At 41.0% G+C, this 25429-nt stretch overlaps 1 protein-coding gene across 4 annotated transcripts in view; it reads right to left on the reverse strand.

Annotated features, from left to right (window-relative positions):
• SHISA5 (shisa family member 5) overlaps nt 1-11835 on the reverse strand; it is a 39951-nt gene extending 28116 nt beyond the window's left edge. For 2 of the 4 annotated variants that reach the window (XM_060765899.2, XM_060765898.2), the window contains exon 1: nt 11614-11835. In XM_060765899.2, coding sequence (XP_060621882.2) covers nt 11614-11683 — 70 coding nt within the window. In that variant the 5' untranslated portion in view covers nt 11684-11835. The remainder of the gene's footprint in view (nt 1-11613) is intronic. The other 2 variants (XM_067463595.1, XM_067463594.1) reach the window with 1 other exon arrangement.
• Between the last annotated feature and the right edge of the window lie 13594 nt (nt 11836-25429).

Consider the following 25429-nt stretch of genomic DNA (forward strand, 5'->3'; position numbering starts at 1 on the left):
TGAACAAAATCTGGCTACCAGTATTTTAAAAAAACTCTAAAATCAGAACAGTAAATAAAGAGCAACACTCAAACAGCAGGGGAATTCCAGGCAAGAATCAATCAGGACTTGCTAACACCTCCCAACAAAGGATGCCCCCAGGCAGGAAGCATCCAGGCCTTGAAGCTGCAAGGCTATTTAATGCTAATCAAGCCAATTGCAACATTCACACTTGCCTCAGGAAGACAAGAGTTCTTTCTCCCACTTTGGACGTTTCACAGATATATAAACTTCACCTGCCTAGTTTCCAACAAACCTCACAACCTCTGATGATGCCTGCCCTAGATGTGGGCGAAATGTCAGGAGAGAATGCTTCTGGAACATGACCATACAGCCTGGAAAACTCACAGCAACCCAGTGATTCTGGTCGCAAAAGCCTTTGACAACACAAAGTATCTACAGTTTTTTTTAAAAATTGTACAAAGTACAGAAGATAACATGTAACATCCTATTGACTCTAACTGTTCTTGAAAATTAGGTGCCGTCTTATTATCTTAGTTTGTTAATTAAACTGCAGGGCTTGGAAGTCTCTCATTCATGGGGTCACTAGACACGGAAGATGACTTGCTAGCAATTAAAAACAACGAGAATTTTCAGGTTTTTACATAATGGAGATTCTGGTTCAAAAATAGGTTTGGGCCCTGTTGAGAAAAAGGGAGTTTGGCTCCCCAGCTGTTCAGTAGCAGATCTATACAATAGAAAGGGTCTTTCAATGGGTGATAGATAGTACACCAGCTAGAGAGGTATGGGTAATTGCCTCTGGCCTGACAGATTTGGGCTGAGCTGAAAAGGGGCTCCTGGTTGAGCACAACAGGGAGGATTATTATGTCTTCAAGTAATTTCCAATTTATGGTGACCCTAAGGCAAAAGTACGTAGGGTTTTCCGGGCAAGATTTCATAAAGGATGAAGCCTGAACAAAGCCTAAAAAATAAAAAGATATAAGATTTCTTTTTAAAAAAATCTGGAAAAGCTCTAAATAATGTAATCTGATTTAAATTTAAATGTTAAACAGAAAGATTTATGAGAAAATTATTGGAATATTTGTCATAATGTAAATAATGCCATATACTTATTTTATATTTTATTTAAAAAACAACAACTTTACTTTAAATGACAGTTTCTTAAAAAACTAAATGGACCAGTACAACCAGAGATATGTCGGTATGCCATTGGAAGATGGGACTCCCAGGTCGGAAGATGGCCAAAATGCTACTGGGGAGGAGCAGAGGATAAGTTCAACTAGCCCCAGATGTGATGACGCAGCTAGCTCAAAGCCGAAAGGAAGGCTAGCGGCCGACGGTACTGGAGGCGAACGACGAATCCGATGCTCTAAAGATCAACACACCATAGGAACCTGGAATGTAAGATCTATGAGCCAGGGCAAATTGGATGTTGTTATTGGTGAGATGTCAAGACTAAAGATAGACATTCTGGGGGTCAGCGAACTGAAATGGACTGGAATGGGCCACTTCACATCAGATGACCACCAGATCTACTACTGCGGACAAGAGGAACATCGAAGAAATGGAGTAGCCTTCATAATTAATAAGAAATTCGCTAAAGTGGTGCTTGGATACAACCCAAAAAATGACAGAATGATCTCAATTCGAGTGCAAGGAAAGCCTTTCAACATTACAGTGATCCAAATATACGCCCCAACCACAGCTGCTGAAGAAGCAGAAGTAGATCAGTTCTATGAGGATCTGCAGGACCTACTGGATAATACACCAAAAAGAGACATTATTTTCATTACAGGAGACTGGAATGCCAAGGTGGGAAGTCAAATGACAACTGGGATCACAGGCAAGCATGGTCTGGGAGAACAAAATGAAGCGGGACGCAGACTGATAGAATTTTGCCAGGAAAACTCGCTGTGTATAACGAATACTCTCTTCCAACAACCTAAAAGACGGCTTTATACATGGACCTCACTAGATGGTCAACACCGAAATCAGATTGACTACATCCTTTGCAGCCAAAGGTGGCGGACATCCATCCAGTCGGTGAAAACAAGACCTGGGGCTGACTGTAGCTCAGATCATGAACTTCTTATTGCCCAATTTAGAATGAAACTAAAGAGATCAGGGAAAATACACAGACCAGTTAGATATGATCTCACTAACATTCCTAGCGAATATACAGTGGAAGTGAAGAACAGATTTGAAGGACTAGATTTAGTAAACAGAGTCCCAGAAGAACTATGGACAGAAGTCTGCGACATTGTTCAGGAGGCGGCAACAAAGTACGTTCCAAAGAAAAAGAAAACCAAGAAGGCAAAATGGTTGTCTGCTGAGACACTGGAAGTAGCCCAAGAAAGAAGGAAAGCAAAAGGAAACGGTGATAAGGGGAGATATGCCCAGTTAAATGCGCAATTCCAGAGGTTAGCCAGAAGAGATAAGGAACTATTTTTAAATAAGCAATGCATGGAACTGGAAGAAGACAACAGAATAGGAAGGACAAGAAACCTCTTCCAGAAAATTAGGAACATTGGAGGTAAATTTCAGGCAAAAATTGGTATGATAAGAAACAAAGATGGCAGGGACCTAACAGAAGCTGAAGAGATCAAGAGAAGGTGGCGAGATTATACAGAAGATCTGTATAGGAAGGATAATAATATTGAGGATAGTTATGACGGTGTGGTGAATGAATTAGAACCAGACATCCTGAGGAGTGAGGTTGAATGGGCCTTAAGAAGCATTGCTAACAACAAGGCAGCAGGAGACGACGGGATCCCAGCTGAACTGTTTATAATCTTAAAAGATGATGCTGTCAAGGTGATGCATGCCATTTGCCAGCAAATATGGAAAACACAAGAATGGCCATCAGACTGGAAAAAATCAACTTATATCCCCATACCAAAAAAGGGAAATGTGAAAGACTGCTCCAACTTCCGTACAGTGGCCCTTATTTCTCATGCCAGTAAGGTAATGCTCAAGATCCTGCAAGGAAGACTCCAGCAATACATGGAGCGAGAGTTGCCAGATGTTCAAGCTGGGTTTAGAAAAGGCAGAGGAACGAGAGACCAGATTGCCAATATCCGCTGGATAATGGAGAAAGGCAGGGAGTTTCAGAAAAACATCTACTTCTGCTTCATTGACTATTCTAAAGCCTTTGACTATGTGGATCATAATAAATTGTGGCAAGTTCTTGGTGGGATGGGCATACCAAGCCACCTTGTCTCTCTCCTGAGGAATCTGTACAAGGACCAAGTAGCAACAGTCAGAACTGACCACGGAACAACAGACTGGTTCAAGATTGGGAAAGGCGTACGGCAAGGCTGCATCCTCTCACCCAACCTTTTTAACTTGTATGCAGAACACATCATGCGATGTGCGGAGCTGGATGAATGCAAAGCTGGGGTGAAAATTGCTGGAAGAAACATTAACAACCTCAGATATGCAGATGACACCACTCTGATGGCCGAAAGCGAGGAGGAGCTGAGGAGCCTTTTAATCAAGGTGAAAGAAGAAAGCGCAAAAGCCGGGTTGCAGCTAAACGTCAAAACAACCAAGATTATGGCAACAAGAATGATTGACAACTGGAAAATAGAGGGAGAAACCGTGGAGGCCGTGACAGACTTTGTATTTCTAGGTGCAAAGATTACTGCAGATGCAGACTGTAGCCAGGAAATCAGAAGACGCTTACTTCTTGGGAGGAGAGCAATGTCCAGTCTCGATAAAATAGTGAAGAGTAGAGACATCAGACTGGCAACAAAGGTCCGCCTAGTCAAAGCCATGGTATTCCCTGTAGTAACCTACGGAGGTGAGAGCTGGACCTTAGGGAAGGCTGAGCGAAGGAAGATCGATGCTTTTGAGCTGTGGTGCTGGAGGAAAGTGCTGAGAGTGCCTTGGACTGCGAGAAGATCCAACCAGTCCATCCTCCAGGAAATAAAACCCGACTGCTCACTGGAGGGAAAGATACTAGAGACAAAGTTGAAGTATTTTGGCCACATCATGAGGAGACAGGAAAGCCTAGAGAAGACAATTATGCTGGGGAAAGCGGAAGGCAAAAGGAAGAGGGGCCGACCAAAGGCAAGATGGATGGATGGCATCCTTGAAGTGACTGGACTGACCTTGAGGGAGCTGGGGGTGGTAACGGCCGACAGGGAGCTCTGGCGTAGGCTGGTCCATGAGGTCACGAAGAGTCGGAGACGACTGAACGAATGAACAACAACAAAGTTTTCTCATTTACCTAAAAAGGACAGATGTATCTTATATCAAGAGTTTAATGTTCTTTATTTCTTTATTACATTTCTATCCCGCCCTTCTCCCCACAAGGGGACTCAGGGTAGCCTTACTTTTTTGTGGTTTAACTGTTGTACCTTCATCTCATTCACTCTCTGCGCTGTTTTGAACTATTTCAAGTTCAAAAACTCTGAATGTTAATAGTTGAATATTTATTGCAGTAAAAGATGGATGTGAATTTGTGAGCACATTTTTCTTGACTGTAGGTGTGACTAAGAAGCAAGGGATTGTGTGAAACAGAAACAAGGAAGGTAATATGTTTATTTGTTAGTCCATTCCTCTTAGAAGTAGCGTTTGTCTATGCTTGCCTGTGAGAACAGTTTAGCAGTGGAACTCTCTGCCCTGGAGTGTGGTGAAGGCTCTTTCTTTGGAGGCTTTTAAGAAGAGACTGCATGGCCATCTATTGGGGGTGATTTGAATGTGTTTTTCCTGCTTCTTGGCAGGGGGTTGGACTGGATGGCCCATGAGGTCTCTTCCAACTCTATGATTCCATGATGCTATATTCATAAGAGTAATATACAGAGGTCCATATCATGTACACAGCCCATCTGATAAATTGCAGTACAACATTCATGACAACAATGGATACACGCACACTTATGCCATTAGGAAAATTCTGCACAAAAAATAAAGCATCCAAAGTTTTTCATCCTACCCTCTGCCAGGCCTGTACAAACTGTGGTCCTCCAGGTGTTTTGTGTCTCTGCTCCCAGAATGTCTGACCACTGGACAAGCTGATTAGGGCTTCTGGGAGTTGGAGTCCCTGTTACCTGGAGGGCCACGGGTTGTGCAGGCCTGAATAAGGCAATCAAACAGATATGATTTACACAAAGCTAGAATACCAGTATATAGGCAATTACTGGACTGCAACTGATGCCCTAAGGCACTACAGTACCCATCTCTTAAACATCTATGTTAGATCATGAGATTAACACACAAATCCTATTATAGCATGACTGTCATACAGTTATTGGTTTTTTCAGGCTCAAAACCGATAACGTGATGAGTTCAAGTGTAAAGTTTAGGAGTTATGAAGTTAATCTAATGGAATATATGTGATCTCCCTCTTTTCCTGCAGCCCCCCACTTAATCAACCATTACAATAATTCCTAACAAGTTGTATCATGTCATTATATTGCTGAAGTATGACAGCCTCGGTTTAGGACATTTGTCTTCTTGGGAGAGTTCAGGCTTGATGTCTTGTAGGACCCATCTGCTTTTCTTTCTAATGGTCCAAAACCTCTTCTCCAGCACATTTCAAATTAATTTATTTGCTTAGTGTCAGTTTTTTCACTGTCCAGCTTATGCTACCATGCCCAGACATTTGAAATACTATGGCGCGGAAAATCCTGATTTTAATAATCAATAACATATCTTACAATTTTTGTGTAAAAAACTCACAGCAACCGGGTGATTCCGGCCATGAAAACCTTTGACAATACATAGATAGATACTATAATACTTCTGATCCTATCTAGAGGTTCAGTGTCAGAGGATGGTGTGGCGGAAACTGCTACTTTGACTCACCACATTTGGCTTGTGGGAACAGTAACATGGCTATTCCCCCCCACCCCCATATTATTTAATATTTATGTGAAATCTTTGGGAGAAGTTATTTAGAGATACAAGCCATTTTGTGAGATACATGTAGCTCTGCCTCTGCTTTCCACAAACAATACTAATCCCACGGAGGCCCAGGAACATCTGACTATGTAAAGAAAGACAATATAAAATAAATAGTATTTCTTATCCACACAGTGTAGAATCTTATCAGATGCAGAACAGATACAGAGTATACAGAGGATATAAACACATGTGTTGCATTCACAGTTTCCACTATTTGTACACTTCTACCTCCCATCAGGGTAATGAGAAATTACTATAATGAACATGTCATGGGAACAAACAAGCATTTAGTTTCCAATAACAAGCTATCCGTCTGTTCCTGGTTACGGCAATAACTATAGAGAAACATACTTTAGTTACTAAGCAGATTTAAATTTAGTTTAGCTTTATATTGAATGTTCGCTCTACATTTCAAGGGACACTTTATCGTGTTTTTCTTTCCATTTTCATTAGCAGATAGTCCTGCTCAACATTACTCAATATAGATCAAGTAGCTAAGTGCCAAGTAGATTCAGTCCCAGTATCTGGTGGAGTTTGGTTCCAGGATCCTTTGTGGATATCAAAATCTGTAGATGCTCCAGGCCCATTATGGGGTAATAAAATAGAATTTTTTAATTTAAAATTAGTGCCAGAGAGCATCTGAGGTCTGTGAAGTACTTTGCTTCTCTAAAGTGCTTAGAATGCTGTTTATGTCCATATTTATGTCCTGACTTTCTCCCAGAAGGGACTAATTATGACAAAATAATATAAGCTTATTAATACACAAATTCAATTTATATTACCAGTACTTTAAAAAGAAAAATTAACTATTACTGTTGTTTCTGACCTCTTCAGGAACAGCTGTACAGGTATAACTCAGGCCCCTTTCACACAGCTGAATAAAATCCCACATTTTCTGCTTTGGATTGGAATATATGGCAGTGTGGACTCAGATAACTCAATTCAAAGCAAATATTGTGGGGTTTTCTTCCTTGATATTCTGGTATATAGGGCTGTGTCAGGCATGTAGCGGAGGGGGGGGGGCTTGAGGGGCTTCAGCCCCCCCCCCCCGAAATTCTCATGATGGTCCGCGAGAAGGCCTTACTGGTGCATTATTTAAACTGTTATGTTTATTCATATAATGATCTGATCACCATACTCAATATATCCCATATGCATGAGGGTATTGGGGTAACAACACAAAAGGTTTGCTAGGGCCCTCTTTCACTCAGACTCAAAAATCAAATCAAACTCAGCCTCCCCCCCCCCCCCCCCGCCCGAATCAAAATCCTGGCTACGGGCCTGGGCTGTGTAGAAGGGCCCTATGTTAAGGAGGTAGATGTGTTCCTGGGCGTTGCTTCTTTAATACAAACTTTGGTATTGGAGGCAGAAAGAATAGAGATAAGTTTCCATGCCAGAAGTGAAAGAGCAATTCAACATGTTTCTACAAAGGTTTTATCCAAAACTAAGGTATGCATGTGTGAAACGAAAGACTGAAGTCTAGTAAACCTTATATAAACTGATTGAAACATTTTGAACCTTCAAAACTTGTTTTCCAAAATGCATCCTGGGATGATTTTCCCCCCCCCTTTCATTCACCTCCATTTTTCTTATAGTTTCCGTTTTGGCAGCCAAACTTACAGAGCCACACTTTTTAACATGTTGGGGCTAGCTGGTAAGACAGGATTATCTCATCTCCCTTTTTCCCCCTTCTTGCTGCTCATGTGAGCTCAGCGAGGCATTCTTGGCACAGCTGCTGTTTGCTTTGCCTGTTGCAGGCAGGTCCCATTGGCAGGTCCCATTGGATCTCATCTCAAGCTTCATTGCATGGTTTACTGCAGAGATGCTGCTGCAATCCAATGTGAAAGGCTATGAGTGTATCTATAGTACACTGTAGAATTAATGCAGTATGATACCATTTTAATTACTATGCTTCAATGCTATGAAATCCTGTGATTTGTAGTTTGGTGAGGCACTAGCCCTCTTTGGTAGCAAAGCCTCAAAATCCTATAAAATTGCAAATGCCATGATTCCAGAGCATTGAGCCATGGCAATTAAAGTGGTGTCAAACTGCAGTAATTCTACAGTTTGGATGTATCCTATGTTTCTCCAACTCTTTACTCTCTTAAACTGGGGGTGAGGAGGAAAAAATAGAACTTTATGACCATAAAAAGACTTTATAAAAAGGAATTGCTTGCTTTTATATGAGTTGAAGTTACGAGAATAGAGATAAGTGGCTCACACAGGCCCGTAGCCAGGATTTTTTTTTGGGGGGGGGGGGCTGAGTTTTTTTCAGGGGGGGTTGGGGGGCTGAGTTTCGGGGGGGGGGGCTGAGTCTGAGTGAAAGAGGGTCTACCCTAGCAAACCTTTTGTATCATTACCCCAATACCCCCATGCATTTGGGATATATTGAGTATGGTGATCAGATCATGATATGAATAAACATAACAGTTTAAATAATGCACCAGTAAGGCCTTTTCGCGAACCACCATGAGAATTTCGGGGGGGGGGGGGCTGAAGTCCCTCAAGCCCCCCCCCCCCCCCCCGGGCTACATACCTGGGCTCACAACAAAAAGAAAGATGTAGGCAGCTTTGGGTTGCAGATTCCATAGAATAGAGACAGCCTTCCAACTTCCCTGTGATAAGGACACAGGACCCCCATAAAAGTGAAAAATCACAAATAAAGAAATTGCTATTTTTTAATTGAGAGGATACCTCTAGCTCCTCCAGTATGATTCCATGGTCAACTTATAGCAGATGTTGACTATAGAGACATATAGAGGACCTAGAAATTTCTATGGATAACATTTTTTTTTATCAAATCCATAAGTAATTTAATCTGGGGAAGTAAAAAAAACCCATAAATGTGAAGGGAGGACAGCATAGCACCTCCTTGTTTCCAATATTTGTTAGAACTGCCACCTCTATTATAGAGGCTAGGGCACAATAATAAAAATGAAGACATCCTGCTCTCCCATCTTCTTCCTGGATTATTTACATGTGTCACAATTTATTTACAACCTGGGGATGTTAGTTGATCTTTTTGATGTCTAATTGTGGTTTTAAGTGAGGATCAACAGCTTAAATCTGAACTGCCTTTCTTTGAGATGAGAAATCTCCCCAACTTGTAGTTATACTATGCTATGAAAATGCAAGTGTCATATTCTTAGATCCCATCCCTAAACAGTGTTGTAAAAAATATCCTTAATGAGGTATTGGCATAACATTTTAACATTGTCAATTCAGTTATCTGTGTTTTTTACTTCCACTAATGGAATTGAAATATCATCAGGAAACAGTGTTAACGACAGGAAGAGTAAATAGAAAGATAAGTACGGGAACGTATTTATAAGCAGATCTATGAGTCAGGTCACTTTCCCCGGCTTCAGCAAAACCAGTTTCTGAGACTAGGGATGCAGACAGGTTGGCACTTTGAAATAACATGGATGTGGTTTGGCACAGTGTGTTTTGCCCACAGTTCTCCCTCCATAGCCCCTACCCACAAATCTCAGAGAAGTTGGTTTGAGTGAGGCTAAGAATAGCAAGAAGAGTTCAAAATAGCAGCATTGGAAGAGGGAAAATATTTAGGAGATGTTTCCACCCTGGATCTGAGGACGAGGAACCTCAAGGGGAGGCACCTCAGCACACAGACTAAGGTTGGCTCTACTATACTGTGTAATTAATGCAGTTTGATGCCACTTTAATTGCCATGGCTCTATACTGTGGAATCCTGGGATTTGGAGTTTGGTGAGGCCCCAGAGCCATTTGGCAGAAAATTTTCATGGGTATTTTTTCATTATCTGGGCAGAGGACATATGTAGGGCTAGAGAGGCCATACAACCCAAAAAAACATACAACAACCCAGTGATTCTGGCCATGAAAGCCTTCAACAATACATTGAACATCTTGACAGGGAGAAGCTGTTCCAAGCTGTTTCCAACAAACCTCACAACCTCTGAGGATGCTTGCCACAGATGCAGGCGAAACGTCAGGAGATAATGTTTCTAGACCATGGCCATACAGCCTGAAAAACCTACAACAACCCAGTTCTGGGGGGACTTGTTTATTTTTTTGCTTCTTATAGACTTTGTATGGGTATTTGGTTAACCAGTTAAAATTCATGAGTAAACCAGGTTTCTTTAATCTGAAAAATGGGGGAGGAGGGTTTGAACCTCTAAGCCACCCCCCCCCCACTTTAGCTGCAGCCCTCCTCCACCCCAATAAAATAGTCTATCCTTCTCTCCATAGCACCCCCTGGTGGCCTCCACCTGGATAATGGAACAGTACCTTTTTGTGAGATATGTCCTGTGTGTCCCATACATATTTGCTATTACAATTTATGCACATGTCTGTGTCTCTCATAAGGGATTGGTTTAACTTCCAATTTGTTAGTAATACTGAATCACTGTGCTGTGAAATGATGCTGATTTACAAAAAGAATCACCAAGTGTGTCACCAAGGTGAAATGTTGGGAAAGTTCAGATGAAGAGGCACCCTAAGACCTTTCTCGCACACTGCCAACGCACACTGGTTGCCCATCCAGTGACCATTTGTCGCTGAAAGCCTATAGCAGCAAACAGGTCCTGGCTTGCTTAGGAGGCCTCTCTACACTGTAGAACAGGCCTGGACCAACTTGGGTCCTCCTTCCAGGTGTTTTGGACCTCAACTCCCACAGTTCCTCACAGCCTCAGGCCCCTTCCTTTTTCCCTTCAGCCTTTTAAGCAGAAAAGAGAAGGGAAAAGGAAGAGGCCTGAGGCTGTTAGGAATGGTGGGAGTTGAAGTCCAAAACACTTGGAGGGCTGAAATTTTCCCAGATCTGCTATAGAATGAATGCAGCTTGAGACCCATTTAACCACCAAGGTTCAATACAAGGCACCAGCCCTCCCTGGCAGGGACAGACACAGATATTGTCAACTAGCAACCCCAGGATTCCATAGCAGTTCAAGTGATCAAGGGTCTGGAGAACAAGCCCTATGAGGAGCGGCTTAAAGAGCTGGGCATATTTAGCCTGAAGAAGAGAAGGCTGAGAGGAGACCTGATAGCCATGTATAAATATGTGAGAAGAAGTCACAGGGAGGAGGGAGCAAGCTTGTTTTCTGCTGCCCTGGAGACTAGGACGCAGAACAATGGCTTCAAACTACAAGAAAGGAGATTCCACCTGAACATGAGGAAGAAGGTCTTGACTGTGAGAGCTGTTCAGCAATGGAACTCTCTGTGTGGTGAGAGGCACCTTCTTTGGAGGCTTTTAAGCAGAGGCTGGATGGCCATCTGTCGGGGGTGCTTTGAATGCAGTTTTCCTGCTTCTTGGCAGGGGGTTGGACTGGATGGCCCATGAGTTCTCTTCCAACTCTATGAGGTGATAGTATGATAGCTGGGTCCTCTATGATTTTATGACGCCCGCGAACTGTTAGGAATAGTGGGAGTTGAAGTCCAAAACCCCTGGAGGGCCCTGGTGTTCGAGGCACCCTCAGGCCTTTGACCCTCAAGGCGGGCGGCTTCCCTCGAAACCCAAGGGGAGGGTGCTCTTGATTCATCCCTGAAACCCTGAGTCTGGCTGACTTCGGGATGAGTCAACCTCCCCAAGAAAGGATCTCCCTGGGGCCCTGCCAGTCTCCTCCTCTTCCTCCTCCTCCTCTTCTTTCCCTGACTTGAGTTTGGGGAAAAGGGGGGCCGAGTTGAGAGACCTGCCCGCCCCCCAACAATCCCTGGAGCCCCCTTACTCACCGCCGGTGGGCAGCAGCCCAAAGAGCAAGGCGCAGAGGCTCAGGAGAGGAGGGCTGGGGGCGAAGGCCATGCTCGTCCTCTTCCCCTCGGAAGCCAAAGAAGAAGAAGAAGAAAGAAGAAAGAAGGGGGCGGATGAAGCCGCAGCAAGGCTCCCTCCTCTCTTGGACGCTCTCCGACCCAGGCTGTTTTTTTGCCTGCAAAGGAAAGGGCTGGGGCAGTCCCGCCTCCTGCGTCTCCCTCCTCCTCCTCCTCCTCTTTCTCTTTCTCCAATGGCTCTTCCAAGCGCCGCAGAGGAAGAGAGGAGCCTAGAGCAGCATCCTCCCAGCCCAGACTTCCAAGGGACCAGGAAGGACAGCAGGGCATTTTTCCCTAGCCCAGTGGTTTTCAACCTGGGGTCCCCAGATGTTTTGGGCCTACAACTCCCTGAAATCCCAGCCAGTACCCAGCTATTAGGATTTCTGGGAGTTGAAGGCCAAAGACATCTGGGGACCCCAGGTTGAGAACCACTGGCCTAGCCTCTGAGCATGCACAGAGTATGCTTTTGGTGCATGTTTTGTCCCCTGGGTTCCACAGTATTGAGTTTGAGTGATGTCAAACTACATTCATTCTATAGTGTAGATCAGGCATGGGTGAACTTGGGCCCTCCAGGCGTTTTGGACTTCAACTCCCAGCATTCCTAACAGCCTCAGGCCCCTTCCTTTCCCCCCTCAGCTGCTTAAGCGGCTGAGGGGGAAAAGGAAAGGGCCGGAGGCTGTTAGGAATGCTGGGACTTGAAGTCCAAAACACCTGGAGGGCCCAAGTTCACCCATGCTTGCTGTAGATACACCTATATACAGTGGCTTCCCTTTATGTAATAGTTTCAAACTGTACAAGATTGAATCCTTGGATATAGAAGGCCAATTGAATGTATATATATCACACAAACACATACACATATATACTTGCTTGGGTCCGTGACTGTGCCTGGGTTATTTCTTTGCTTTGGGGTGTTAGGCAATAGCATTAAGTTAATTACACTATTTATTATGAAAAAGCCAGTCTTTGATTTCATTTTTTATGAATGCGCTTATTAGAAAATACTTAATAATATAGGTGAACTACAATTCCCAGGATCATGGGTCAGTCTTCCCCAAACTAGGCCATGTTGGGTGTGCATGTGCCAAATTTGGTTCAGATCCGTCGTCAGCTGGGTTCAGTGCTCTCTGGATAATGGTAAACTACTAACTCCCATATGCCAAGAGCAATCGCCCCCAAATCCTGTCAGTATTTACAGTTGGCCATGTTGGGTTTGTTCAGTTGCCGATCAACTGCCCCAGGCAGGAAGCCTGGCTGCTTCCGGCCTGAAGGAATCCCTTTGTTGGGAAGTGTTAGCTGGCCCTGATTGTTTCCTGTCTGAGATGCCCTGTTTTCTGAGTATTGTTCTTTATTTACTGCTCAGGGCCAGCAAACACCTCCCAACAAAGGATTCCCCCAGACAGGAAGCAGCCAGGCTTCCTGCCTGGGGGAATTGATCAGCAACTCAACAGGCACACAGACCCAACACGGCCAGGCTTTGAAGCTGCAAGGCCATTCTATGCTAATCAAGGTGGCCAATTGCAACATTCACATTTGCCTCCAACAAATTTGTTCTTTCTTCCACCCTGGACTTTCCACAGATATATAAACCTCACTTGCTTAGTTTCCAACAGACCTCACAACCTCTGAGGATGTATTCCATAGATGTGGGCAAAATGTCAGGAGAGAATGCTTCTGAAACATGGCCATACAGCCTGGAAAACTCACAGCAACCCAACTCTGTTGTCTTCCATGAGATTAATTTGACTGTCTAGCAGTCCAAAGATTGGGATTTGAGCTTAAAGTTTTTGGGGCTTGCATGAATTTAGGAAACTGGTTCATACCAAATCAGACCTATCGATCTCAGTATTGTATTGTGTATAGAGTGAGTATGGCTTGACCTCTCAGTATGTGTTTAGCCATGTTTCGTCAATGGAAACAAAATTAATTCCAGTTGCGCTTAAACTAAATGCAATCCAAATTATGCAATCCAAATTAGAATGATAAAGAGCTAGAGACAGTTTGTCTGTCTAACTAAGCATTAACTGGAAGCAACCACACAAGGCCTCAGGGTTTCCGGTCCAATAATCTGCTGTGGGACATTGACTGTTAAACCTTCAGCTTTTATCATTGAGTTTTCCACAAAGCGATATGACATTAAATAGATAAAATTTAAACAGATAAAACTTTTTTTTGTAGCTAGAAATATAGGATTGGGTCAAATGTAGAGTACTCCCAATTAAAATGAATAAAATCACTATTCATGTTCCACATTATTCAAATAGATCTGGTCTAAGAGTCACACCCTGAATAGAATTAACATATAAAATGATCTTATGCAAAAGCAGCCAATTGGTTTATAGAATCATAGAATCATAGAGTTGGAAGAGACCTTGTCGACCATCCAGTCCAACCCCCTGCCAAGAAGGAGGGAAATCGCACTCAAAGCACCCCAACAGATGGCCATCCAGCCTCTGTTTTAAAGCCTCCATAGAAGGAGCCTCCACCACACTCCAGCGCAGAGAGTTCCACTCATGTTCAGGTGGAATCTCCTTTCCTGTAGTTTGAAGCCATTGTTCTGCAGAAAACAAGCTTGCTCCCTCTTCCCTTTGACTTCCTCTCACATATTTATACATGGCCCTCATCATGTCTCCTCTCAGCCTTCTCTTCCGCAGGCTAAACATGTCCAGCTCTTTAAGCCGCTCCTCATAGGGCTTGTTCTCCAGACCCTTGATCATTTTAGTCTCCCTCCTCTGGACACATTCCAGCTTGTCCATATCTCTCTTCAATTGTGGTGCCCAGAATTGGACACAGTATTCCAGGTGTGGTCTGACCAAGGCAGAACAGAGTGGTAGCATGACTTCCCTGGATCTAGACATGTTGGAGTCATCATGACCTCTGTTGTCACCACCACCCTGTGTTTCAGGTAGAGGCCTTTCTCAAAGCTTTAAGGAGAATATTTAGTCAAGAGATGGTTGGAACTGAAGCACACCGTCTGACATTGGACTATGGGCTCTCCTTCAAATTGAACATTTCCTCTCATGTTTTTACCCTATTATAAGGTGGGAATACCACTTTATAGTCTTCTGTGTTTAATATCATTACAAGTTAGTCAAAATGAAACTAAATGTGTTGCTAGTCGAAAAAAAAAATCCAAATCCCAGGATCCCATAGCATCAAGCCATGGCACTTCAAGTGGTGTCGCACTGCATTAATTTTACAATATCAGGGACACATTTTAAGATGTTAAATAGGATGAAAGCTGAAATCAGGGAAGTATATAAAACTGATTTGATCCATCCACTGTGAGTAAACCTACACTATAGAATGCAGTCTGACACCCAGCCAGTTTTAATCACAGATTTTAAACTTGTTTAATCTTTGTTCTGTGTATTTTAATATGTATTTTGTAGAAATATGTTTTAATAGATGTATTTTATATAATATTTTAGATCAGTGTTTCTCAACCTTCCAAATGCCGTGACCTCTTAATATAGGTCCTCATGTGGTGGTGACCCCCAACCATAAAATTATTTTTGTTGCTACTTAATAACTGTAACTTTGCTACTGTTATGAATTGTAATATAAATATCTGATATGCAGGATATATTTTCATTTACTGGACCAAATTTGGCACAAATACCCGATACGCCCAAATTTGAATACTGATGGGGTGGAGGTGGGGGTGGGTGTTGATTTTGTCATTTTGGAGTTGTAGTTGCTGGGATTTATAGTTCACCGACAAAGAGCACTCTGAACCCTACATCCAGAGAGCACTGTGGATTCAAACGATGATGAATCTGGACCAAACTTGGCCCAAATACTCAGTATGCCCAAATGTGAACACAAATGTTTAGTTTGGGGAAAATAGACCTTGAGATTTGAGAGTTGTAGTTGCAGAGTTGTAAAGGGCCACCCCTCTGACACTCCCTCATGACACCCACAGGGCTCATGACCCCCCAGGTTGAAAAACGCTGTTTTAGATGTTTATGTGTTTTTAGCAATGTTGTAACCCATTTGAGACACTAGAAGAAGTGAGTAAGAAATAATAATAATAATAATAATAATAATAATAATAATAATAATAATAATATATTTCTAGACTGCCCTCTCTCTTTGGAAGGACTCAGGGTGGTTTACACATAAAAAGGCAAACATTCAATGCCTCAAAATAGGTACAGACACATCAAAATAATACAAAATAATGGAGAGTAGCACAGAAAACTTACAACAAAGGAATTAAGTAACAAAATAAAATCAAGAACAATCCATTAAGACATAAAAACTAAAACATAAATAAACATTACAATGTAGATCCTAAAAACATATTATGAGATATTACATTAAAAGTGGCTGATCATAGGAGTCGTAGTGTTAGTACCTCGCCAAACTACAGCTCCCAGGATTCACCAGCATTGAGTCATAGCAATTAAACTGGCTCCAGACTCCATTAATTCTACAATATTTATATACATCAATTTGATGTGGTTCTTGAATATAATATCATTAACCTTTTACTTACATTTTCCTTCTTTTTATACATATTTTAGTTTGTGGGAAATAGTAGCACTAAATAAAAATGTACAGACAAAGCAAAAAGACTATGTTTCCTTTAAGTACCCTGAGCTTCATTGTGCTTGGATATGTAGAGTCTTTAAAATTTTGTTTGTCTAAAAGAGCAAATTGTTGTTTCCTGTTTGTCACAACCGTCTCAGTAGAAATTTTTCTGCTGTGATTGAAAAACAATGTTTGTGTTACAGTATCACTTTTTGAATAGTGCTTGCCCTACTTTTTACTTCAGAATATAATGTCCATTCCCGCAATGTCTCATTGCAAAAGAATGGGAGGAAATGCCCTTTACGACACCAGACCGAGAGTTTATAATAATCCACGTACAAGCTTTATTTAAGGAATAGAGTGGCTGCATTTCCTGTGTGAGTCTACTTTGCTCCTCAAACATCTTAAAGCTTTCTCTTGCTATGGGAAGAAGTCATTCAAGAAACAACTTACTTCACAAAGAAGTTAATTGCTTCACATATTTTCACTTTCTTATTATGCAGTTCATTTTTAAGTACTTAATATGCCAAAGTGATAAATATCAACCAATGCCTATAGGCGCAAAAATTAGATTTCTCCCCTATTATTTAATTTATATGTGGGGTCCGCCTTGGGAACACTTTAGAGCTATGGTTCACAACCTTTGGTCCTTCAGGGTTTTTTTGGACTTGACCTTTCAGGGCCCTTCCACACAGCCTTATATCCCAGAATATCAAGGCAGAAAATCCCACAATATCTGCTTTGAACTGGGTTATCTGAGTCCACACTCAGATAACATGAGATTTTCTGTCTTGATATTCTGGGATATCGGGCTATGTGGAAGGGCCCTCACATTTCCTAACAGCTGGTAAACTGTCTGGGACTTCTGGAAGTTACACCACAAAACACCTGGAAGACCAACGGTTGAGAACCACTGCAGAGAATAGAAAGCATATGTACTGTATTTTCCTGCATATAAGATGACTGGGTGTATAATACGCCCCCCAACTTTTCCAGTTGAAATATAGAGTTTGGGATGTACTCGCCGTGTAAGACTACCCCCTCTTCCAACACGCACCAAATATTTATTTTTAAAAATCAGATTTGATTTCAATATGGTAATTTTCCTATTACCGTATCTCCTTCTCTGCCTCTCAGATCTTGCACATGCACACCTGCACTGTTTCACTGCAGTCCTCAGTAGCAACATCTGAGAAGCAGAGAAGGAGGTACAGTAATAGGATACAAGGCTGGGTCAGATGGATGAAAGAGGTGTATTTTTCTGGGCACAGTGGTGCTCTATCTTTTTTCCCCCATACCTGGGTGTCCCAGAGGCCTGCAGCTTGCTCCACCCTTCACTTACACCTTCCCGGTGAGGAGCACCCTCACCTCATCATCAGAACCACGTTAAGTCACTTCTTTCTATGAATCCTGGTGAGTGGATTTTCTTCTACTGTGCTTGTACATTGCCACCCTTGCTGCTTTCATATAGTTGCCGCATACGGTGGGGATGCGGCCACATCCGTTTTGGAGCTCTCCCCCACCATATGTGGCAACTGCAGATTCTTCAGTCCAGCTTGGAAGTTTCAGCACCTGCCCTATAAGATGACATCCGGAGTATAAAACAACCCCCGACTTTTGAGAAGATTTTCCTGGGTTAAAAAGTCGTCTTATACGCCAGAAAATACAGTACATACACAGAGAGAAGCATATTTCTAGAAAGTGAACCAAGGCCAAAGGACAAAGAGGCTTGCAGAAAGTATACTTTTTAGATGTTCATTTGCTTTCCAAACCAGCACAATCTACTGGTATCTCAAAACACAGATGTGCCCAAAAGTTTGTGGAAGGGGGGAGGGTACAATATTTCTTGTTGAAAGGACTTCACTTACATAGACATATTCACACTTAATTTTATGTTAATTTTTTCTATCTGGGAATTTTTCTTATGAATATGCGCAGTACAGTTTGGTTCTATATGAGATAATGCTGTTTTCACAGCCAATCCCGAATGTTTTATGTAAATACAGAAGGTTATACATTTCTGTTGAAATGTCTGTGCTTCAGACAAAACTGGACTTTAGGGAACTGTTTTTCCAGTTTCTTCTCCAATCTGAAGTATGCCAAATTAAATACAATTGATTTCCTATGTTTTATGTTTTTATTTTAAAAATAATGACAACATGTCTGTTGACTTGGGAGTAAATCCCCAAGAGATTAATGGAAGCAAGCGTTAAATTAATTATTTCCCTTTATACTACTTTAGTGATTTAGCTAAGACTACAATTGGCAAGTCTGTGCCTGGCGAGCATATCCTAAACCTGATAAGTCAGGGCAGAGAAACCAACTTACCAGGTTGAAGACAATGCACAGAGGTTTATTACGATTGGGCCACAAAGGATACAAATATAGCAATTTGCTTTGAATTGTACAAGCATAAACATACAGAGAAATACAAGACATACAGTTCTGACAGCCATTCAGATTTCCCACTCCTTCCCCTGATTGGCCAGAAAAGAGGCTGACCAGAATCTATGTCGGGATTGGCTGAGAGGGAGAATGGCAACGAGGACTGGCCAGAATGAAGGACCAATCAGCTGCAGAGACATTCTTGGGAGGGTACAGTCTGGGGAAAGCAAATGGTAAAGATAGGCGCATGAGCTTTTGATGAGCTCAAATGTCCAGTTCCATGCCAAACAAAGATATGGGTCTTGTTTATTTATTTATTTATTTATTTACTGTATTTTTACCCCGTTCTATCTTAACCCCAAAGGGGACTCAGAGTGGCTTCCAAATTGGCAATAATTCAATGCCACATTGACATAAGACAAACAAAATACAATACATATTGTGCATTAAATCATGAAGATCATAAGAAACTAATGTATAAATACATAAATAAGATGTTAAAAGATTACACATAGACTAAAATCATAACCCAGAAGCCGTTCCAATCACATTGGCATTTACTTTGTAGCTGTATAGAACCCTGTGCTACTCTCCAAACACTTGGTTCCATAGCCAGGTTTTAACTTGTTTTCTAAAGAAGGTAGGGGGGGCTGATCTAATTTCACTGGGAAGGGAATTCCACAACTGAGGAGCCACCACTGAGTTGGCCCTTTCCCTTGCCCCTGTCAGCTGCACCTGTGAAGGTGGGACCGAGAGCAGAGCCCCCCCCCCATAAGATCTTAGTGCCCAAGATGGTTTATAGGGGGAGATGCATTCAAACAGGTAAGCTGGGCCAGAACCATTTAGGATCTTAGGCCCCTTCTACACTGCCTTGTATCTCAAAATCTGATCCCAGATTATCTACTTATTTCATATTATCTTGCAATGTAGACTCATATAGCCCAGTTCAAAGCAGATAACCTGGGATCGGATCCTGGAATATAAGGACAGTGTAGAAGGGGCCTCAGGAAACAAAGGTGCAAGACTCACAGGATAAAGATGCTGATCTTGGGTACTCAAGGGCTTGGCAGTCAATAAAAGAGTTAATGAATGCACATACTCTAAGTTTCTATTTCCGTGAAGGAGCGGCAGACTCTCAGCTTTATGTGACTTGTACAAACATTTGGCGCTTATCTGACTGGAAAAGGAAGTCACCTGTCTTTGCATACACACAATGAATCTGATGATTATCTGTCCTGGGAAATAGCCAGAAGGATTTGCTCAACCTTTTCCATTTCCAGAAAATTATCTGAACAGGGTCACCAAGGGGTGGCTATTCCTAAATTACATTTTGATACATTTCTAGGAAGCTGTTTATATATACATTACGTATATTAAAAATAGATACAGTACACAGCTGAAAGATGCAAGTTACACAAAATCATAAAGTAGATGGAATTTATTTAAGGATTAGATACGATAGAGTTTCGGGGTTTACAGCTGCTGATGGTTCAATCTCGATCTTCAGATGCCTTGATCTTGCGCAAGTCTAGAAATTGTATTTTTTAAAGGAAAAATAATATATTTTTGGGGGGTGTTACCATGGCTTGATAACACTACAGCTTAGTGATTCATTTTATAACCCACATCTTTGAGTAATAATTTACATAATGTGAGTCATTCAACATTTGACTAAAGAATGAAGCAGGATAATACAATGTTTGCTCTTTCCTGGTAAAAGTTTGAAGACTTCTGGCCTAAATGTGTTAAGGGAGTAGGATACAGTTTCAAGACTACCAAGAAGTTAGATGTGATTTGTAATCTGTTTCCTAATGCAGTTCTTATGACTGTTTGTGTCCTTTTGTTTACAAAAAACAAAAAACAAAACCCAAAACAAAACAGCGATTCCTCCTCTGCTATTGGGATTAAAATGTGATCTTGTCCTTTATTCCACATTCAAGGTACACAGTGTGCCCATCTAAACCATAAGGGTTTGATTTCAACACCCTGCACAGATGTGAAAAAACATGATCATGCTCTATTTACTAAAAGGGTGGCAAGGTGAACATGCACACTTCACTGCCATTTAATAAAACAGGAGTGTGACAATCCATGGTCAGTTAAAATCATGGATCCAGATGGCTCATTGTATATGATCAGTGAACGGAGGAGAAGCTATTACTCTGCACATGAAATGAGAATTCTCAATGGCTACAATTACTGGGCAAATTTACAAGACCTACTTCTTTACTTTTTATTAATTTATTTCTTTTTATTTATTTGCTTTATTTTTATCCTGCCTTTCTCCCGATACAGGGACTGAAGGTGGCTAACAGCAGATTATTTTTAAAATGTGCCCAAGAACACCCATTTATTACTTTTTTATATAAGTAAGGGATTGTGAGAGACTGAAATAATATCTATCTATCTAGAGGACCATAGTTTTCCAGTGCTATAGTAAGTTTATCAGGGAAGCATTATCTCAGGCCTTGAGATGTCAGGGTCAGAGCAACACCTTGTGATGGCAGATACCACATTTTATTAATTCTAAGGCACCATCAATTGTGAAATGCACAATCATCCTAGTACAAATCATTTAAATAATTTCAGTAATGCTTTTAATAATTTCAGTACTGCTTTTAAACAGAGGCTGGATGGCCATCTGTCAGGGGTGCTTTGAATGCGATTTTCTTGCTTCTTGGTAGGAGGTTGGACTGGATGGCCCATGAGGTCTCTTCCAATTCTAGGATTCTATAATTTTATGATCAGGAAAAAAAAATATACATAAGAAAAGACACACCCTATTTTTAGAGGTATTTGTATGGGGGAAAAGTGTGTCAGAATCAAAGAAATAGGCTACTAATAATATTATAAGGCTGATGTTATACTACTAACTGACTGAGATTTCTCTCCCTTGCCCTAAGAATTGGAGAGTAGGACCCAGGCCAAGAAATCAGAGATGCGTAAAGGATTGAGAATGAAAGGGAAAGATCAGTCCCATGTGTGTAGTAATGCAAATTTTAGTACTACTAGGTTCCTGATCATGGTTGAGTGAACATGGTTAACATGTTTCCTGCTCAGTCTCAGGGATGCAGATGTAAGCAGGGGAAAGATGGGTTTCCCCATATCAGATCAGCCATTAGGTAATGATATGCTAATTAATGCATATCCGCAATGTTTTATCCCTTTTGGGAGATGGTGGCAGGATATAAATAAAATTGACCTGTAATTGTACTTCAATGCAATGTAAGTTTGATATGTTTGAAATGTTTTAATACGTTTTACTCATTTGAAAGACTATTTTAATTGATATGCATGTATTTTTAAAAGTTTTATAATATTGTGTTCTAGTTATACTGTTATTATCTGAATCTGGAATTGAATTATTTCCATAGTTTGTAAGCCATCCTGAGTGCCCCTGCGGGGTGTAAAGGGTGGGGTATAAGTACAGTAAATAAATAAATAAATAAATATTATTATTTTCCAGAGGTCAACTCTAGGTCTCTGTTCACACAAAAATCTTTTTAATAGATTTATGTTCATGTTGATCATCCCTTATTCAAAATGTTTGGGACTAGAAGTGTTTTGAATTTTGATTTTTTTAAAAAAATTTGGAATACTTGTATTTGCATATATATAAATCATGTTTAGTCTTGGGACTCAAGTCTAAACCAAAAATTGCTTGAATTTCATATGCACTTTATACACATATAGTTTGAAATAACTTTATACAAAATATTTTTAATATTGTACATGAAGCAAAGTTTGTGTACACTGAACCATTAGAAAGCAAAGATGTCACTCTGTAGAAAATTTCAGATTTTGGAGGGTTTTGGATTTCCTATAATGGTTTCTCCCTTCTGAATCTGGAATAGAAACTGAACTGAATGGATGCTTGAATTCTAAAGCAGGAGAACAAATGAATAATTCAGGTGATCAATGGTATAAAATTACAGTGTAAAAAACCTTGTCTAAGGTGAATAGAAAACTGATGAAAAGGAATTTACCACATATCTTTTCTTTTGTCCAGGACTGAATGTACTGAGAGGCAGAGTAAGGCGGCTGTGCCACGGAGAAGGTGGGAGACTGAGTCCAAGCAATGAGAGACGTAGGGAGAAGTGTCACATGAATGGCTACTTCTATCCCGGGCATGGGCAAACTTGGTTCTTCAAGGTGTGCTGAAGGGCCTCAGGCCCCTTCCTTTCCCCCCTCAGCCACTTAAGCGACTGGTGCCAATCTTAATTTGGGCAATGGAAATCTGTGACATCAGTACAATTTCAGTGAGACATATCATGTATTGATTTCCACTGCCCAAATTAAGATTGGCACCACCTTTGTTCTCTCAGCAGCAATTAATACCAGCCCTAATTATTGGCATTTTCTCCCTCACTCATTAGATCCCTGACTTATTAGATCCATTTCCACTGAAGACCTGGGACAAGTCAGATGCAACAATCATGGGGAAGGAGCAGATAAAGAAAGAAAACATGGAGAAGGAAGGGCAAGAGAAAAGGACACGGAATCCCTCTTCCTCTCCAGGAAAAGTGACTTCTCACCCATTCACCCCCATCAACACTACCCAGCAGAGCAAATGATGGTAGATGTTGGGTGCTGCAATCCAACATTTGCACAATGTGCATTATTTCAGTACTTGCCTACTGTGTCTATGCCACCTGGCCAAGGATAGTAACAACAATGCTGCTCTTTTGTTCTCCAAACTTATTAGTTCTACCATAAAATTAACTCAGCTTGCTTTTTGGTTATTGGTTATTCAAATAAGAACTAAAAAAAAATATCAAATATAAAGAATATCAAAAATAATTTTGAATTGTTTAATGGTTAAGAGTATTTAGCTGATAGTTCACCATTTATGAGGGCAAGTATAATCAGAAATATTTAGTCTTACTCTGTTTTGAGTTCTGGTCTGAATTCTGGACTGAATACTGTTAATCCTAACTACAATAAAATTATTGCAAATATTGATGGCTAGTGAATGAATCAATACATACAACATTTTCATTCAGAGGGCTCTGCTCTAAAAAGATTAACAATAGCAACCAGTACAATAAAAATGTCTCTCTTCTCCCATTCTTATTTTTTTCATGATGATATGGATTTACCCATACTGAAGCATTGCCTTGTAGCCCTAGTGGGTTGGGAGATGTAATAAATAAAGAAGCAGAAAGAAATACATTGTAACTTAAATTATGCATTTAACAGTGCATATCAGTATGTTCATTCAAGTCGCCTGTCTACTTGTGGTGATTCCATGCATTTAATAGAGTATTACTAGGAATACTCAGATATGATTTTTCCAGTTTCTTCATTTGGAAAGTACCCTACAGCACCATGTATTCATTGGTGATCTCTCGTTCAAATACTAACTAGAGTAGACCCTGCATACATATTGTTCACACTGGAAATGATCTAGAAAACCATGACAAATAAGAATGAGTCCTACATTATGATTTTGGAGGACCTTCACTGAAATGAATTGCACTAAAAAAAGAAATGTGAACAAGAATGAGGCATCTCGTAATGTGCTTAAGTATAAGCTGTATGGGTGGTGTCCCATCTCAGTACTAACCAGAGTTAAACCTCTTTAGCTTCAGGATCAGACAGGATCTGGTGCCTTAATAGTATTTCAGCTCCTTGCATTTTCCATACCACATGTATTGCATTTAGAAGGCTACATGGACAATCCACAAAATAGCATTTTTGTTTTTTGTTTGTTGTGCACATGTTCACCACTAGAGGTCAATGTACACAAGTCACAAGCAGTAATGATGATCACACATAAAAGTGATCACGTTCCTTCACATCACTTATTGATTTATCCCCCATGAATTTCCCAGGGTTTTTTGGACAAGGAATCCTCTGAGGTGACTTGCCAGTTTCTTATACTGAAATACAGCCCATAACACCTGGTAGTTCTTGGTACTCTCCCATCAAATTAAACAGGGCTGACTGCTTAGCTTCCAAAACAGATAGGATTGGGAGCCTTAAAATTCACAAAATGGTGAATCAAAGCAACATGCATATTAGGTTCTTGTAGGTTTTTTGGGTTGTATGGCCAAGTATTCTCTCCTGACACTTCGCCTGCATCTATGGCAGGCATCCTCAGGTATTGTTAAAATCCACCTAACATTCTGAGCATTACCAGCACTGCACCTTTGTTACCTTCCCATTACCCCATTAAATTTCTCCTGATCTTACGTATCATTAGGAAAAATCATCACATTGTTTTATCTCAACGGAACAAAGTTTAACTTTGTGGTTTTTCTATAACTGTATTCTCAATTCGCTTCTGGTACAATAAACAAATCTCAGCTATAGCTCTCTTCACTGCAAATCAGTTTGAAGTATAGAATTTCTAATAGTAGCTATATGGAGAAACTGAACAAGTAAAGTGGACCTAATAGCCATTTAGCACTGGAAATTTGAGAAGCTCCCCTGATTTCTAGTTGAAATTCAAAAAACAAAGCCTATTAGTCACAAAATAATTCATTCAATAATTCAACTAGTTGATCATCAGCTTTCAAGAGCTGGGTAAGAGACTAGTTGAGAAATTCAGGCTTCAGCTCTTTAGCAGAAACAAGCAAAGCCTGCATAGATAGCATAGGTGGTAGCAGCTCATTAGGTTAAGCAGCCGTACCTTGTTGTATTGTAAACATCTAGTAAATGTCCACTCTTTGGGTTCTTTGCAAGGGAAGGTGGAGGAGTTGGTGGAGTGGAGGTATTTTTCTTATCACGTTTCCCACTAAGTCCGAGCCTTATATAGAGCACTTCAGAAATCTGATGGAGCAAACAATCCAGACCTGAAGCTAAGCTCCAAGATAAA

Source organism: Anolis sagrei, chromosome 2, assembly GCF_037176765.1.
Source record: "Anolis sagrei isolate rAnoSag1 chromosome 2, rAnoSag1.mat, whole genome shotgun sequence".
Lineage (NCBI taxonomy): Eukaryota > Metazoa > Chordata > Lepidosauria > Squamata > Dactyloidae > Anolis > Anolis sagrei.